This window comes from Saccostrea cucullata, unplaced genomic scaffold (assembly GCF_032062105.1).
Source record: "Saccostrea cucullata isolate Sc308-1 unplaced genomic scaffold, CSIRO_AGI_Scuc_v1 ctg5953, whole genome shotgun sequence".
NCBI lineage: Eukaryota > Metazoa > Mollusca > Bivalvia > Ostreida > Ostreidae > Saccostrea > Saccostrea cuccullata.
The window spans coordinates 1-19,375 of record NW_026929312.1 but is presented as its reverse complement, the minus strand read 5'-3'; the positions used below and the strand labels follow the sequence as shown (position 1 = coordinate 19,375).

Here is a 19,375-nt window from a genome sequence, read left to right as displayed (position 1 = left end):
GTAACCTTGACCATAACTTCTGAAGGGTTGGGGCTAGTGTTTCCATATTTCACATATGTATATTTTGTGGCAGGACCTTTCATTAGATACCAATAACCTTGACCTTTTGACCTTGACTTTGGAGATATCAAGAAATACCAATATATTAAATTTGCATATAAGAAAAGTTTAACCTTTGCTATGTTGCCATATGAGGGCATCAGTGTTTCACAAAAATATCTTGTTTAAATTGTATTTAATTGATTTACTTAAAACAATAATTTATTTACTGAATCAAGGAGAATTCAGAGCAGTTGCAGTACAAATAATTACTAAAATATGGTAGTCTAATCACTATCGGGATTGAATTCTTGAAATTTAATATATAATTTTGGCTTCCATGCATATTAATTATCTGTGAGGTGGAGTTATCTTTCTTCTAAATATTCCTTCGTGTAAAAAAAAGTCATACTAAAAAAAATGCTGTATTAAAGTACTTGAAACATTAAACCATTTTTAAAATGGTCCTTAAAAATATACAACTTATTCAATTCATAAAGCTTTTGATGTTGGAATTAAATGTTTTATTATAAAATATAATAAAACAATTACAAAGAAATTGGCAAAAGAAATAGAAAGTATTGTTTCCATCATACGTATTGACAACTCAGAGGGCTCAATAAGGAAACTCTGATCAAGTAAACTGTGAGTAATACTCACATTTTGGACTTCCAAAGTTATCTCTTTTATCAGAGGGTCGGTATCTTGCAGTGTTTCTCGTAAATAATGTCGATTTTGAGTAAACATGTTAAGTATTTTATTTATTTAGTATTCTTTTAAGTAATAATATTCAAAATTTTATTTATTTTCAGTATTACATTTACTCAGTAATAATTCATGAAATTTAGTAAATAGAAAGCATATTATCTCTAAATTAAGTAATAATAATTTACCAAAAATGAGTAGTTCATTTACTAAGTAATATAACTCCTATAGTTTATGTAATTCTATTGATACTTAGTAAATCATTTTATAAGTAAATGAATTCATCCTTATTACTAATTATGTTTACAATTACTAACCATGATAGTCATTTACTTGCTATTCTGACTAAATGGATTACTAATAATTACTAGTTTTTCTTAATCTAATATCTTATTTTAAAAACAACAAGTAAAACTTTTTTTAGAGTGTAAAATGCACGCTGTAGTGGTGTAAAGCTGGAAAAATAACTTCCTGTAAAAATATCATTAACTAATTGAATAAAAATTATTTAATAACATCTTTTAAATTATTATTTTTTTATACAAATTTTAATCAATTAGTTAGGTAGCAGTATGCTATATATCTTAAATTTTAGCGGTAGGCCGAGTTAGTTATAGTCCGAGTTTGTGTAGGCCGACTCCGTAATAGTCCGACTAAGTTATAGTCCGAGTTTGCTATGGGATGAGATCTCACGTTATCCAGTATAAATAAGCGAAATTTTCGATGATCTCAATTTCAGGGCCAGGAGGGCTCTTAAAAACAATTATAAGGAATGTTTTCTTGTGGAAACAGTGAAAGAATATGTTAGGAACTCACGGTTAGTAATATTTTGAGATGGCAGTTTTAAAAACATGGAGAAAAAAATCGAGAACCGAGCGCACTTTTTTGTGCGCAATAAATATACAGTTTTTTCAACGGGTGGCACTGTAGCTCTCCGGTCTATCAATATAATTTTTTTCGGAGAGCTACAGTTCTGCAGCTAGTTATGCATTTGATGCGATTTATTACACTACACAGATCTATAGTAAATTGACCCGATTCAGGCTATACTAAAAATTTTAATTTGAATATAAGAACGTGATTCCAGGAGCAAGTTATTTTTCTTTAATTTTACACTCACATAAAATGCGATTAATGTCGGTTAGCGACGATATTAAAGAAAATTCTACCACGATTATTGCAGACATCAAAGAAATGCCGCGGACATTATTCTCCAATAAATCACGAATGTCATCAAAAATTATCAGATCAGGAACACGTATCAAACCTGCAAAGATGAAATAAATATTTGACTCTAACATGAAATACTTGTTTAGACCACATCGATGTGTCGTCTTTTGCAGTCTGAACACTGTAAATTGCATCAAGTTGCTGATGAATGTCGGTTTTTATAGCAAGCGGGGCTATTCCACGGACCTCCTTACGCATTTAAACAATGTGATTTTAGTAAAAGCAGAAACATGATTTTGTTATTGTATATTCATTGAAATAAATCAATACATTTAACGAACAAATTTGAGAAATTTAAAAAGGCTATTTCTAATGCAACGAAAGCTCAAATTTTCTGCATTCCATACACATACTTGATGTACTGTGGATTTCACAACACCAAAAAGATTCCAATAGTCCTATTTCTGCTGAAGACGTCAACCAGTAGATGGCAATAGTCACCTTTTTCATTACACCGCAAAGACTCTTCTACAGTCTTTAGGACCAAGGCCAAAACATTTCCAAACATTAAACAAAATTTTAATAATTTTTCCTTCTTCGTGTATAAATTCTTATACCATTCTTTGTCCTTAAAGTCATCAAGTTCGTTTTTTCGTACCATAAATCAGAGGATCGGTTCCTCCCTAGTTTCTTTGAGGAACATTCAAAAGTTAGTCTTATACCCAAACAGTAAGAAAATACCCTTTTTCTATAAAAAAAAATCATAATTCTGAAACTGTCCATCTCCTTATTTTATATGAAAATATGAGGATTTACTAACAGTACATAAATCTCGTCTGAACGCATACCAAATTAACTTTTACTTACGTGTGTAGATTTACTTATATGTAAATTTGCACACATAAGCAAATTTTCGTCGTATGAATGGGGTATAAGAATGCTTACATATTTCTTTGACTTACTGTGGCCTTTTACCTATAAGTTTGAACTTTCATTTTGGCACAACCAAACCCCGGGGGTCATGATTTAAACAAACTTGAATCTATACTACCTGAGGATGCTTCCCATTTATAAATATGACAAAACTATGGCTTTGTTGTTCATAAGTAGATTTTTCCAATATTTTCCTATACAAAACTTTGTTCATCCAATGTGGGCCCATCCTGGTTTCAATAAATTTGAATATTCCAACCTGAGAATGCTTCCATTTAAATATGACCAACCATGGCTTTAATGTTCTTGAAATAAAGATTTTTTAATATATCCCTATGTAAAACTTTGATTGTCCATTGTTGCCCCACCCTATTCCCGGGGTTAATGATTTGAACAAACTTGAATCTACACTACCTGAGAATGTTTCAAAATAAATACGACCAATCATAGCTTTGTTGTTTTCGAGGAGAAGATTTTTAAAGATTTTCCCCCATATTCCTATGCAAAACTTGGAATACCCATTGTGACCCCGCCCGTGAAAATTTACAGACAGGCAGACGGACAGAAAGACAGACACCGGACAAAACGTGATCAGAAAAGCTCACATGAGCTTTCAGCTCAAGTGAGCTAAAAAGGTAAATCTCCTGGAGTTGACAATATCCTGAATGAAAATATTTCGTAAACATTAACTACACTTAATTATGCCTGTCTTAAAATGTTTTTACATATTAACTGATATTCTTGATTCATCAACTTGTTTTTCAATAATTTACCTCGTTTTATAAAATGTTCACGTGTAGAGTATATGCTCTTGTATATTGAATCAACTGAGATATATAAACTCTGTATGCAGGTGATGAAGGTATACATGTTTATTACCGTGATTTTACATGGACCACTTAGTAATAAATATAAATAAATACAGGATTTTTGCATATGGCTGACGTCACAATAACCGTATCAGCCCTGCAGGGCTGATATGGATTTGCAAGGCTGATACGGATCAATATCACACCCCAAGGTTAGTAAATTAAACCTAAAAAGTATTTGTGATCATACACATATTTTTTTTTGGGGGGGGGGTAAATATTAATTCTCTTAATTCTAACTTTTTGAATGTAGGGATAATCTAATTGACAATTAATAGATTATTTTCAAATTACGGTCCGGGGACATTTGAAATAGAAGTACATGTAGATAGAAACCCAAAGCATATGAGACAACGGACTATGTACATTTTAAGAAGTCCGTTAACTTAATGTGTTAAAATCTGTATTTTATTACTAAGTTTGTAATAAACATAATAAAACATACACTTTTCCACATCACATCCGGTATCAGCCCTCTGGCTAATATAGGTGTCTCGATCGGGCTGATGCAGGATGTGATATGGAAAAGGGTATGTATTATTCTCTATATATGGCACGCCAATTTCACAAAAAATGAGCTAAACATAGTTTCACAGTTGATAAACCAAGTTTATCGACTGTAAACCATAGTTTACAAACCGTTGTGACATGACCCGGCGAGTTTTCCTTTGAAGTCAAGCATACTGTAACTGCGATACAGAACACTTTTTGTGGGCGTTTCTTATGCAAATGAGCAGAAACTGTACTGTATCTGCAAAATATCAAAGATACAGTACGGTTTATTTTTAGCGATGACGGAAAGCTGTATTCATATTCAGACACAACAATCGTTCAATTCGCATGATAGCACTGTTAGTAATTACTCAAAATTTGAGGTGATTTTATTTTTAGCGATGACGGAAATTAAAGCTATATCCGTATACAGACATACCAATTGTTCAATTCGCCATAGAACTATAAAGTATTTACTCAAAAATTAAGTATTATTTAGACATGACCCGGCGAGTTTTCATTTGAAGTCAAGCATACTGTAACTGCGATGCAGAACACTTTTTGTGGGCGTTCCTTATGCAAATGAGCAGAAACTGTACTGTATCTGCAAAATATCAACGATACAGTACGGTTTATTTTTAGCGATGACGGAAATTAAAGCTATATCCGTATACAGACATACCAATCGTTCAATTCGCCATAGAACTATAAAGTATTTACTCAAAAATTAAGGTGAATTAAGAATAAAATTTTACAACGTAAAGGTATTATTGTCGGATTCAAAAATTTTAGAAAGGAGGGAGTGGGGCAGTTCACAAATTATTACTTTGACCCCCCCCCCAAAAAAAAAAGCGGAAAATCGTATTTCGTGGGGGTAGATTTATAATCAACCAACACTTATGTGCGTCATTTCGTTACTTGTTGACGAATTAAAAAGCGTATGTATACAAGTTTAGAAAAAAAAATAATTTACGAAATCGAAAAAGAAAAAAAAAACTCAAAGGAGGTGGGAGGGGGCACCAGTGAGTGCTGTATCCCCCTTTGGTTACTCTACATTTTAATGAAAACATGATCGTAAAATACCCTCCCCCCTTTTCCTTTCATCTGCTTATTTCAGTTTTGTAAATGATGACCAGTGGAGGACATTGTCGGACATTTCTTTCAGAATCGACGATCTCTCGAAGCATTTTTGTTTCAAAAATATTCCCACATGATTCTTATGTATCGAAATGTTTTGCATTAAATCGTAGCTTAAACTGAAAAAAAAATGTCAGCAAAAGCTGCATAGAGAAAAACACCCCTACGCAATCAAATCTAAATAAAATTTTTGGAAAACAAATTAATTTATGCATCCCTCAAATAATTATTTTAAAATGATACATACCTGCACGTCCATCTCACTCGGCATTTCAGATGCGAATGCTTTAAGGTAGGTCGCGAGTTTACTGCATAAAAATTCTTACGAGAAAACATATCCTGAAAATTGGATATAATGTTCCTTAGACTTTACAGCGTATTATCTGCAATTTTTATTTAATTTGCCTACGTAGTTTTAATGCTATATTACTGTAAATTAGTCGGGGATTTCAAAATGTTAAGATGAGGTGAAAAAAAATCAATATGTCTTCTCGCTAGATTTTTTGCTAAATAATTTCAATGTTTGCTTTCATATCGTTAAAATGTTGCGTTTATGGCGTTATTTATGTCTACAACGTCATTTGTTGAATGTAGTTACATTTACAGTACGAGTATAAATATCTTGACATTTGGAATATGCAAGTTCTAAAAAGTGACATAGATCCAAAATTTAATCTTATTCATCATTTAACTTATTGTGGAGACATATTAGGATGACCAGCAACTAATTTTCACTAGTATTGTGAAATTCATATTCTGAAAACAAAGTCAGAACGAACGGTATAAACATCCCCCGTGCATGAGAATTAATATGCATCGAAAACAACGCGAGTGATAAAATATTAGTTCCTGTATTTTTTAGGAAATTTATGGTCAATAGGATTTCAAGCATAATACATAGATTTGATCATTTTAATCGAAAACGGTAAAGAAAAAAAAACATCCAGATACTGAGGAAATTGGGGTTGGGGGTGGGGGTTATCTACAATGTTCTTTCTATATTTGTCGCAAGCTAATTTGTGGCCCTAACTCTCAAACATTTGTTAATTTTGAATTCTCTTACTCAAATTTACATACGCAAAATGTAAAACACTTGCATTTAGCTTTTACACTCACAGCTTTTGTTTTAAAATATAAAAAATGATACTTGTAAATTGTTTACAGTGTCATATAGTCCAGATGTTTGTATAAATTTAATTTTCAAATGCATTTCACAATTTATTAGCCAGCAAAGCAAGGCGACTACACGAGATTTAAATATATGATAACCAAATGATAATAATGATGATGAGAATTAGAAAAAAAAACCTGAGGAAAAAAGATTTGTTCTATATATTTCTATGTAAAACTTGAAATTATGATTTTAATAATTTAATATCTACACTATCAAAGGATTTTATAAGTGTGTTCTTAAGAAGAAGATTTTTGAAGATTTGTTCTATATATTTTTATGTAAAACTTGGATTCCATCCCCGCCCTACCCCCGGGGGTCATGAAAAATTTAATATCTACACTACCCAGGGATGCTTCCATATAAGTTTCAGCATTCCTGGCCCAGTGGTTCTTGAGAAGAAGATTTTTAAAGATTTGTTCTATATATTTTTATGTAAAACTTGGATTCCCTATTGTAGCCATGCCCTACCACCGGTGGTCATGATATTAACAATTTAATATCTACACTACACAAGGATGCTTCCACAAAAGTTTCAGCTTTCCTGGCCCAGTAGTTCTTGAGAAGAAGATTTTTAAAGATTTGTTCTATATATTTCTATGTAAAACTTGGATTCCATATTGTGGCCCCGCCCTACCCCCGGCAAATTTAATATCTACACTACCAAAGGATGCTCCTACATAAGTTTCAGCTTTCCTGGACCAGTGGTTCTTGAGTAGAAGATTTTTAAACATTTGTTCTATATATTTCTATGTAAAACTTGGATTCCCTTTTGTGGCCCCGCCCTACCCCCATTTTCAATTTAATATCTACACTAAGCAATTTTATTTCCTGGCCCATTCTTGAGAAGAAGATTTTTAAAGATTTGTTCTATATATTTCTATGTAAAACTTGGATTCCCTATTGTGGCCCCGCCCTATGATTTTAACAATTTAATATCTACACTATCCCAGGATGCTTCCACATAAGTTTCAGCTTTTCTGGCCCAGTGGTTCTTTAGAAAAAGATTTTATAATAACCCCACCCCATTTTTGTATTTTCTTGATTATCTCCCCTTGGATGTTTGATTTTGACAATTTAAATTCCCCTTCACCCAAGGATGCTTTATAAAGTTTGGTTAAAATTGGCCCAGTGGTTTTCAGACGGACGGACGGACGGACGGACGGACGACGGACAACGGGTGATCAGAAAAGCTCACTTTTTCAGCTCAGGTGAGCTAAAAAAAACCAGGAAAATACATGAAATTAATTTTAACCGGCCGTTTTTTGTGTTGAGGATTGATTCCATCCTGAAAATTATACTCATATTTTCGCCCCGGCTTTGATTGGCAGTCATGATGTACCACGCATGTTCCCCTGAGTTGCAAATAACGTGCGCACATACGACCCCTCAAGTTTTCCACTAAGCAATTTTATTTATGATAACTTTCTTTCTGCATGCCATAACTTTTACACTGACTTATTCTGATTGACTTTTAGCAGTTTGGTTACACTTACAATATAAATTATTCCTTTTTCCTGATATTTTGGTATTGTATTAAATTTGTCCTAAGACATTTCATTTAATCACACCAGAATTCAGACTGAAATTTAATTATAAAAAATGTATTGGGTTTACGAACAATGTCATGCACTTTTTATTAATCTACTTGATTTATACAAAATGGGATACTAAATCAACTTTCAGCAAAATCATCTGATTGGTTGGGATCATTTTTACCATGTGGACATTTAACGCACTTTGAAAAAAAATATATGTATAAAACAAAAATTCTAGACTTAGATTTTAGTAATTGAGAGAATCACTTTGTAATAATTATATCTTTTGAAAAACGTTTTAATTTACATGTATTGATTAACCTTCATCGAGAACAAGGAGAAGATGAGTACATGTATATTGAAGGTCTCTCAGACCAATTCTTTTTTTACTTAGGTAGAAAATTGAAAATGGAATCCCCCCAAGGTAAGCCCTTAATTTTTAATTCCTATATTATGTATATCTTTGCAAAACATTTGTGTGACTACCCCCCCCCCCCCCCCCCCGGTACCGATGCCTATGTTACGACCAAATATACTGGTATGTATTTGCATAACAGGTATGACGTTGAAAACTTTCAATAAATTTTAGTTTACATTAAATGCATGCAAACTGGAAAATTGAGTACAGTAAATGAAAGTTGCCTACAGATTTATCATATTTGAGAAATAAATTCTTTTATTGATGCTTTACAACTTTAGCTTGGTCAAATAAGGTGTTTCGGGGCATAATTTGTAGGTAAACAAGATTAAAAAATGTAGTTTAAACTGACATTTTCAATGAAAAATTAAGAAAACCAGTCCTGAATATGGGAGTTTTTTTCATATTGGACAGAGGAAATGTACACAGATTGCCTACAGTCTCTCAGAAAACGGTAATTAGTATGTTCGTGTCCTCTTCTTAAAATCAATATCAAATTTAATATAGGTATCCGGTTTACTTTGCATATGATTTCAAATTGAATATCATGAAAGCCGTAAAGTACTTAAAATTGATTATGACGTCATAATGGATCTGCAAAAAAATTAGTAAAGTTATTTACTAGGAAAGTTAAACTTGATCTTCGCATACGTTTTAACGCAGCGTCGACTCAGGCACGTCATAATACCCTTGACTGCCGTCACAGTTGAACACAATAACGTCACAGTTACATTGACATCAAATTGCGCTAAAATGTTTCGCTGATCTTGCTTACCTGGTAACTCTATAGAATATGCATTGAAAGCTGGCATTTCTATTATTTTTTTTAAATATTCAAATTAATAAACAACTTTGGAACCTAATAAATTTTGAGGGATTAATCTTTTGGTACAGATTCATTAATTTTATTCTGTTTTATTTCAATTTGTGAGTTTAAAAAACAATCACTGCATCTAAAAGTAAACGATTTTAGTCTTTCTCTTTAAAATGTTGAAGTGTTTATGCACACTCTTTTTATTGCGGACTTAAATATGCATGGGCTATCTTCAGTTTTAAAAAGTAAAATAAGTCTATAAATCATTTAAATTGAACCGCCGAAATATTTTATTTTTCTATATATTACATGATATCAGTAAAAATTGCAATTTTGTCGCCGTTACCCCCCCCCCCCCCTCCTCCCTCTACCCCTTTTCCACGTATAACAACGTCGTGTGTTAAGAGAAAAATAAAGCATGGCTAGAAAATTATTTCATAATGTAAGAATCATTAATTTTTTTAGAAACTAATACATTATTGTAATCGTTTGTTGGCGTTATGTAAACCCATTGCGACCTATAAAATACGAAGCTGGATAGAATAAATCCAAATTTTGTGTTTTGACATGCCCCTTTTCACTGCAATAAAGGCTACCTCCAATTTTCTTTTCATGATTTATAAGAAGAAGGAAAATTGCATGATATATGTGAAAAATAAAGAATTTCATCATGTTTTTTTTTTTGAATTTGTAAATTTCTTTTGTTTATTGAATAGTTTTAGTATGTTATTGTGTATAAAAACACGAAAAATGGTCCATATCTTGACAGTGCCCCCATTTCACTACAATAAAGGCAAGGTAACAAAATTTCTTCCTAATTTTTCTAAGCATAAAACATACAAGTATATTTCCAAGAATTAAAATTTTTCATCATTCCGTTTTCGTAATTTTCAACTAGATCGGGCCTCGTTAAGAGAGAAAGAATTTTCAAAGTATGGAAAAATCTAAATCGCTCACTTTCACATCATGAAGTGACCTAATCACCAAAAACTTATCCAACAGGTTCAATTATTTATCATACCTAGGATTTTCAAGAATACTGACCAAGCCATACACATTTTTTCAAAGTGCGTTAATATGGTCGATATCAACGCACTTTGAAAATAAAATTCTATTTTTTCAAAGTGCGTTGATTTGGTCCCAAATTTAACGCACTTTGAAAATTTTTTTTCATCACAAAAGGAGGAATATCACGTGACGTTCTTTCAGCCAATGAAAACTACGAAAATAATCTTCCTATTATAATACATGTACATCTAAATGTCGAGTTGACGGCCACATCAAGCTATTTCTTCTTTTCACACATACACTAGATTTTGCACAAAATCTGCTTCACATGAATACAAGTCTGCTCTAGAGTCGCGAAGTAAGGAGTATATCCTTATGTCGCGGGTTCAAATCCCACTTTGGGATGTGGAGACCTGTCTTTCGAATGAGACTTTATAAACCGAGGTCTCGTGTTGCACTAGGTGTTGGCACAAAAAAGATCCTTCCCTGCTCAATGGCCCTAAGTGCCGAGTATTGGACAAGATTTGCAACTCTCCACCGGCAAGTGGCGGCGTCTCTATATGGGTGAAAAATTCTCGAGAGGGACGCTAAACAATATACGAGAAATCGATCATATGAATAGAACCAGAAGTCTCTGTCGAGACTGAAGCTCTACTGGTTTGTACTTATAGCAAAGGAAGAGAAAAGTACTTAAGCAGTTGGAAATTGAAACTTTTCAACAGCAATAAATAGAATAATGATCCTTGATTAAGTCTCTTTATGTTCTTAGTGCAGTCTACTTGCATGCCACATTTATATTATAATCAGACTAAAATTGTATTTGGAGTAGTATTTTGAAAGAATTTCACAGAAATTTCTATTTTTAGTAACCACGGCAACACCGTTCATCGAAATCAAAAACTGATACACAGAATTATGCATCTTATTGTAGTCTACTTGTGTGCCAAGTTATATTGAAATCAGACTAAAACTGTAGAGGGAGTAGCATTTTGAAAGAATTTCACAGAAATTTCTATTTTTAGTAACCACGGCAACACCGTTCATCAAAATCAAAAACCGATACACAGAATTGTGTATCTTAGTGTAGTCTACTTGTGTGCCAAGTTATATTGAAATCAGACTAAAACTGTAGGAGGAGTAGCATTTTGAAAGAATTTCACAGAAATTTCTATTTTTAGTAACCACGGCAACACCGTTCATCGAAATCAAAAACCAATACACAGAATTGTGTATCTTAGTGTAGTCTAAAGTTATATTGAAATCAGATTAAAACTGTAGGAGGAGTAGCATTTTAAAAGTATTTCATAAATTTTCTATTTTAAGTAACCACGGCAACACCGTTCATTGAAATCAAAAACCGATACACAGAATTATGTATTATTGTGTGCCAAGTTATATTGAAATCAGACCAAAAGTGTTGGAGGAGTAGCATTTTGAAAAATTGACAGACAGACAGACGGACAGACAGACAGACAGACGGACGGACGGACGACGGACGCATGGTCTTCCTCTGAAAAAAAAATAGGTCTGCTAATAACGGATGCAATTGGTACCCATGGGGATTGATTTTTTGAAGACCTGGTCTCCAAAAACTATGTACAGATTGGAAGCGTATGCACATGAAAATTAATATACTTTAAGAAAATTTTTATCAAATCAATATAAAGAAAAAAAAACTATTCTGCGCTTTTGTTCGATTCAAACAGGCATTTAATACAGTATGAATAAATGGGCTTTGGACCATTTAGTTACATGTATATATTATTGGAATATACTAAGTATGCAAAATGTTTTAAATTTATCCAAAATATGTTCATATGTGTTAAGTCTATATAGTAAAAATGAATGGCATGCCCACAGTCCACAGAACTGTATAGCTGTAATGTAGGAGTAAAGCAGGATATGGAGATAACGAACAGTATTCAATATCAAAGTCCATAAAACAATACTACAAAATAGAGCAGAGCAAACAAGAACCTCCGAAACATCAGAGCAGGGAGGAAATCTTTTACCATTTTTTATTTTCGATGTATATAAATGACCTTAAAGATTATTATTTTACTGATTATGAATATTGCAGACTTACAAAGTATTTCAAGGTCCAACGAGAATAAATTACTATTAACGTAGCTTCTTCTACAAAAAGATTAGCTGCACTGCAGAACTGTAGCCCTCTGCTTGAGGAAATTCGGACAGATAAAGCACAGAGCTAGATGGTTTTTTACGCTCTTGGAATCGTATCCAATAATTTATCAATCACATATTTTAATCCAATTATTGATACTGGCTTTGCTGTTCTTGAGATTTTTAAAGATTTTTCCTATATCTTCCTATGCAAAACTTTAATAGTACATTGTGGCCCAACCTAACCCCGGGAGTCATAATTTGAACAAACATAAGTCTACAATACCTTAGGATGATTCCACATGAGTTTCATCTTTCCTGGCCCAGTGCTTTTAGAGTAGAAGATTTTAAAAAGATTGCATGAATATTTCACTAATTCATAATGATCTCCCATTGAATCAATGAAGGGTATGGCCCTTCATTTGAACAAACTTGAATCCCCTTCACCCAAGGATACTTTGTGGTAAGTTAGGTTGAAATTGGCCCCGTGTTCTTGAGAAGATGAAAATGTGAAAAGTTTACGACGACTATGACTATGTGAGCTTTGACCATCCTGGCCCCAAGACCTATGTATGCAACTGAACTTTTCAGGTAGCATTGTTTTGCCTTTGATGCGACTTTATAACAAGAGACCCATGGGCCTTATAGGTCACCTGAGCATCATGCAACAACTTTCCAATGATTGAATTTGGTTCAATTGTTTTAAAGTAGACGCAATGTCATTCACAAAATTGAAAGATGCACCATTGCTAATCATTGCTATACGCTGAACAATTGCTTAATTTGGTTAATTTATACCCATAGGCTGGGTAGGAGGTCAAAAAATACATTTATATATCAACTAATCGTAATATTCAGCAGTAATCAGTAGTACCCCTACCACACATGAACACCTGATCCAAGTCCACACATTTCACAATTTTGAAAAAGGCACCCTTGCTTATCAAAGATTTCAAACAATTCATTTTCAGTATAAAAGTAGAACACCCCCTCCCCCCCTATGGCAACCCAGACCCAGGGGCCTTGAAATTTACAATTCTGGATAAATGGCCCCTTGCTCATCATAGATATATACGTAATACCCAGCAGCAGAAAAAGATTTTCAAAGATTTAATGTATTTTCACTATATAACCAATAGAGCCCCACCCTTACAACAGAACTGACCATGAGGCCATAAAATTCACAATTCTGAAAGAGGCATTCTTGCTGATCATAACTATGTATTTAGTTAGTTTATTTTATGCCCAGGAGCAGAGAAGAAGATTTTCAAGAAATAATGTATTTTCACTTTATATTCTGTATAGCCCCACCCTAGCACTAAAAAAAACCCTGACCCTTGGGCAATGAGTTTCACAATTTTACTTATTACAATCATGCCAACAGTTCGACTGCTTGATGTCCAGGAGTAAAACAGATTTTTAAATATTGCATTAATTTTAGTGGTTTTGGCCCCACCCCTCAGGCCCAAGGGTCAATGAAATTCACAATTTTTGTTCCCTTTCACCCATAAGTACTTTGTGCCAAAATTGGTTGAAATATGTTTAGCAGTTGCAGAGAAGAAACTGAAATTGTTAAAATGTTAACACACGACGCACATGGCACGCTGACAGATGAAAACAGATAGCAATAGGTCCCCCAAGTTTTCTCACGTGACGTTATAACACTATAAACTTACAAAAGTCTTCTTAATCCAAATACATTTGAATTATATCTGTGTAGGGACTTCAGCCTTTCATGCAGGGCTTAATAAACTTAATACTCATTATACATTGATAAATTTATTAATAAAAACAAAGCATTTTATACACTTGGGTCTTCATCATTGGATTCACTGATTTTTTGTTGCGTCCTAAGGTACTCAGAATAAAGACATCTACTGTAATGTAATACTTTGTGTACATCATGTTTTCTGACCAGTTTGTCAAACATGATGGCGATCTCATCGTATTCCAATTTCTTCTGCAAAATGCGATCTCTATGCTGTTGTAGCAATGACAAACAGAGAAACATTAGGAACGGATTTCCACAACCAAAATCCTGTGGGGCTGGGAGACACGCATTTTTATCATCATCATGTTTGACTATTTCCAAAGAATTTGACAAGTTCAACTGTTCTGATTGACAACTGGAATTGTACTCAGTACTGAAATTGACAGATTGTGTTCCAGGTTTTTCTTGTCTCAAAATTTCCTTTTCAGAATTGGTCGAAATATCATTCAAACCATGTGTAAAGACATGTTTTCTGCAACTGCTTCCAATTTTCTCCTTTTGTGATAAATTACAATCTTTATTATCAGGATCAGGGTACGCATTCTCAGCTGCAAAAACATCAGAATCTTCACAAACTCCATCTGTGCTCACAACTTTTCCACTTGCATTAGTTTTATTCTCTTGACTTTCATCTAAAGATATGTAGAACTGAGACTGTTCTTCCTCCTGAAGTAATTCATTGTCATGTCCTTCAATACACATGTTAGTTGACTTCTCAGAGTTCCCATCCTCATTTAGAGATATTACTTTTTCTTTTGTAAACTGAGAACTGGGATATACTGCAATTTCATCATTCTCTGGGATATTTTTATCATTATCCAAAGAATTCTGAAAGTGTGAATCTTTTTCAAGGAAATTTTCTTCCTTATCATCATGACTTTTTTCAACAGGATGTCTTAAAGATCCATCAATGGATGAACTCTTTACAACCATATTCCTGGTCTCAGTATCATTTAATACAGGATATTCTTGGGAATTCACTACAGAGCTTGATTCATCGAAAATATCAGTCGTTCTGGAGTTATTGTTTACACTTTTCTGAGCTAATTCCTGTTCACTTTTATTTTCCCCATCTAATGATGAATTATTTTTTAATATTGACTTTTGTCTTCTCATGGCATTTAGTTTTGCATAAACAGTTTGTTGGATACCAAAAGATGGGGAGCATGGTAAATGAGACAAGTTTTCCTTTGAAAATGACTCATCCACAAGGGGAACTTCTAAACTTGGTGGATCAGGTGGTAATGTGCTCCACATTACTTCCAACATGTAAAGAGCATCTTCAAAAGGAAATTCTCTCTTGAGTTCTAATAATATCCATCTGTAACAAAAGAACATGTCGCTAGCATTGATTTTTTGGAAGTAGGAATGCAACTCTGAGTCATGGACATGAAGCAGATCAGAAAGATGTTTAAATTTCATGGTTATGGCTTGTCCATTGATATTAAAATTATTCTTCAGTCTTCTCATCATGGCACAAAAACAGAGATAGGTTTGAGCCTCATCTTTCTGTGTGACAAGCAGTGGAGAAGCTATATCACTCATCCCTTGGCAATATGAAGTTTCTGGGTGAGTCAATGCAAATGTTACCAGCACATTAAACAACGAAATCAAATTTTTGTTATCATCAGAACCAGAGTAGAATTTGTGTGTACGGTCAGTTCTTAGAACATCTTTTTTAACCATCGATGTCACAAATTTCATTTCTTCTGACATTGACTCTCCATTTACTAATCTTTTCCAATGATCTCTCAAGTCAAAATATTCTTTTTCTTTTCTCTTCATATACTCAAATCTTTCCTTACCAGAAAGTCCATTTGGAAATATATTTAGCAAGTGCCTCCAAGCTACTCTTCTCAAAGATGGTTCACAGCCACCCTGATATATACTTATCCGAAATTCTTCTGGTTTAATCATGTGCCCAACTGAGTCAAGAAAATTTCTGAATTCCTGATCAGACATTGGGGGTTTTGCTGCCTTAAATTTAACTTCTTCCTGCACTTTAATTCCTGTTCAATAAAGAAATTACAATACAGACATCAATCTAAAAGGTTTCATTAAACTGAAAGACAATGGATGAATAAGGACTTGGAGTGGCCTGAATGTCTACCGTGGAGTCATTTTTCATGGAAGATCAATGTTCATTAATTCCGTGGACCACTCTAACCAACAAATTAACATCCCAATGAACAATAATTAAGGGGGCCGAATACATATAGTTTTATTGTGTGAAAACTACAATAGCGAAACTCTTCATTTTTATACCATGTATAACTTACATTAACTTCAGTGTACATGCAAAGTTTGGGGGAAATCTACCATCCAGTTATTTGTGAGGGTCCGTCTCAAAATACAGGTACATTTACTATAGGATTATATAGGAAAATGCCATTTTTTAGCACTTTAGAGCAAATTATACAAATACTACAATAGACATTTTGTTCAAACTATAATATTTGATGAGTAATACTATATTATACTATATTTGTAAGAAACACAAAATTCTACCATCTTGTTACCAGAGGGGGCATCTCAAAATGCAAAAAATTAGCGAATTTTACTATTTTTATAGATTATTACAAAATATGACGTACACAATGGATTCACATGAAAACATAATAAAAATATTGGAGATATTCTCAAATTTCTAGGTTTTAAATTTCAAGAGCGTATGTTTATTACTTTTTCTTTAATAATATTTTTATTACCCCTTTCTTTAAGAGCTATAGATTATCATAACGTCAAAAACACACTGCTACGATGTCAACCTACCTATCAATTGTAAAATCGGTTAAAAAATCAGTTATATCAAATTGTAATTACATATTTATACCTATAATGTCTTAATTTTGTTTAATTTTAATAATTAAGCGAAGAAAGTTGCATTAAAACAGTAAATACGCTTCATTTTACTATGATGCGCGAAATAATGCGCAATGGAAACTATAGTCGGCCCCCTTAAATCAACATAGGGTTAACTGAATCTGTATATACAAGCCCACAAAATTCTGTTTCCACCAAGCAATAAAAGAAACAAGGATTGCATAGGGCCTTTTTTGCCCTGTGAGTTAATGAAAAATAAAAATGTATAGTTTTGGTTGACGATGTACATGTAATACACTTGGACCCTTGTAACATGACAAAATTTTCTTTCTAGTCAATGCATTGTGTCATGAAAATCATTATTTTTACCATGCTATGTAAATTCCTTTCAAAATGTCCAAAAGTTGTACTATTTTAAAAAAAATTTCATATAGAGCCGTTACATAATGAAAGATCTACTCCTGAAAATCATAAAACGTTAAAATTTTGGGATCATTTTGCTCATATTTTCATTATTTGTTGATGGTAGTCAAATATGCCTGTTTTCTGCAAAATTCAAAAATATTGCATTTTCATAAAGCGTGTTTTTGATATACGAGATATGACAGAGGGTGATAGTCAATTAATCAACATAACTAGAAATATGTCCATATGATATGAATGCCCATCAAGTGCATATAAGTAATTTAACATGAAAATTTGTATATTAATGTATGAAGTTTTATGAGAATATAGTGAATAATTTCTTTAAAATATAAATTGAAATCTAAAAAAACTAGAACTGTCCAAACGGGACAAAATACCCTCCGCTTGGTTTTTCAGAAGTAAGTTTTTCCATAATAAAGATATGTATCAAACAGGAATTATGAAATTTTTCTTTCTTCCAGTGACCTTGAAGTTCCCTAAATGAACTTGGGTCAAGGTCCTGACACACCCTTGGGTCATGGGCAATCTTTGTGTGAAATTAGAACCTACCACGCTTATCCATAAGAAAGATATGGACCGGACACGAATTATGAAATTTTTCTTCCAATGACCTTGAACTTCCCCAAATGACCTTGGGTCAAGGTCATGACGCACCCTTGGTCATGGGCAATCTTTGTGTGAAATGAGAACCTGCCAAGTTTATCCACAAGAAAGATATGGACTGGACATGAATTACGAAATTTTTCTTCCAGTGACCTTGAAGTTCCCCAAATGACCTTGGATCAAGGTCAGAACACACCCTTGGGTCATGGTCAATCTTTGTGTGGAGTAGTAGATTCTAATGTCCCTCTGTAAGAAAGATATGGACCGGACACGATTGCACAGACAGACGGACAGACAGCTATGGACAAGGTGATTCCTATATACCCCCCAAACTTCGTTTGCGAGGGGTAAAAAAATGGATATTAGATGATAAATTATCACCAAATTATATATAGGTGTATAAGCTTACCTAAAAATATCTTGAATGGTTTCTTTAAAACTAAGCAAAATGAATTAAAGACAAAGAGGTCAAGGTCATAGGTATGTGCAAGGTCAAATGTTTTTGATGCAGTAAAATATCTCTTACTAATAAGTATTAGCATATTTTTAAAGTCTGATAAAATGTCTTGAATGGTGTCCTTAAAACTGAGTTAAACAAAACTAATTCAAGAAAACTCAGAGAACAAGGAAAGGAAAGATAAAGGTCCAAAAATTTTGATGTAGTTGAATAGGTCTCATCAGTATGTATCAGCATATTAAGTTTGATTACACTTTCTTTAATGATGTCTTTAACACTGAGTTAAACACTAATTAAAGAAAACAGGTCAAGGTGAAAGAAAAGATCAAGGTTAACAAATAATGATCAGTTGAATAGGTCTCATCAGCATATGAAGTTTACATTATCTTGCATCTATACCAATTTAAGAAAAGGTCAAAGAAAAGGTCTAGTTAAACAAGAGGCCCATGGGCCACATCGCTCACCTGAGAAGCTTTGACCATTCTGTTCTTTAACAGATTTCACCCTTGTTATACATAATGCATCCCCACCCTACCCCACTGATCATAATTTAGACATTTTGAAATCTACACTACCCCATGATCCTTCCATGGGCACATATGATTCAGCTTTTTTGGCCCAGTGGTTCCTGAGAAGAAGATTTTCAAAGATTTTTCCTATATATTTCTATGTAAAACTTTGATTCCCTATAATGGCCCCTCCCTTCCCCCGGGGGTCATGATTCCTACAATTTAGAATTTACACTACCCCAGAATGCTTCCACATAAGCTTCACTTTTTCTGGCCCAGTGGTTCTTGAGAAGAAAATTTTCAAAGATTTTTCCTATATATTTCTATATAAAACTTTGATTCCCCATTGTGGCCCCACCCATCCCCCG

The 19,375-nt window shown here is 33.3% G+C and overlaps 1 protein-coding gene across 1 annotated transcript; it reads right to left on the bottom strand.

Annotated features, from left to right (window-relative positions):
• Positions 1-14,181: 14,181 nt before the first annotated feature.
• LOC134280445 (TBC1 domain family member 25-like) lies at positions 14,182-16,202 on the bottom strand (the record flags this gene model as incomplete). Its single annotated transcript, XM_062762858.1, has 1 exon — positions 14,182-16,202. A coding segment is annotated over one exon (1,983 nt), but the record flags the coding sequence as incomplete, so codon positions are not given.
• Positions 16,203-19,375: the final 3,173 nt, after the last annotated feature.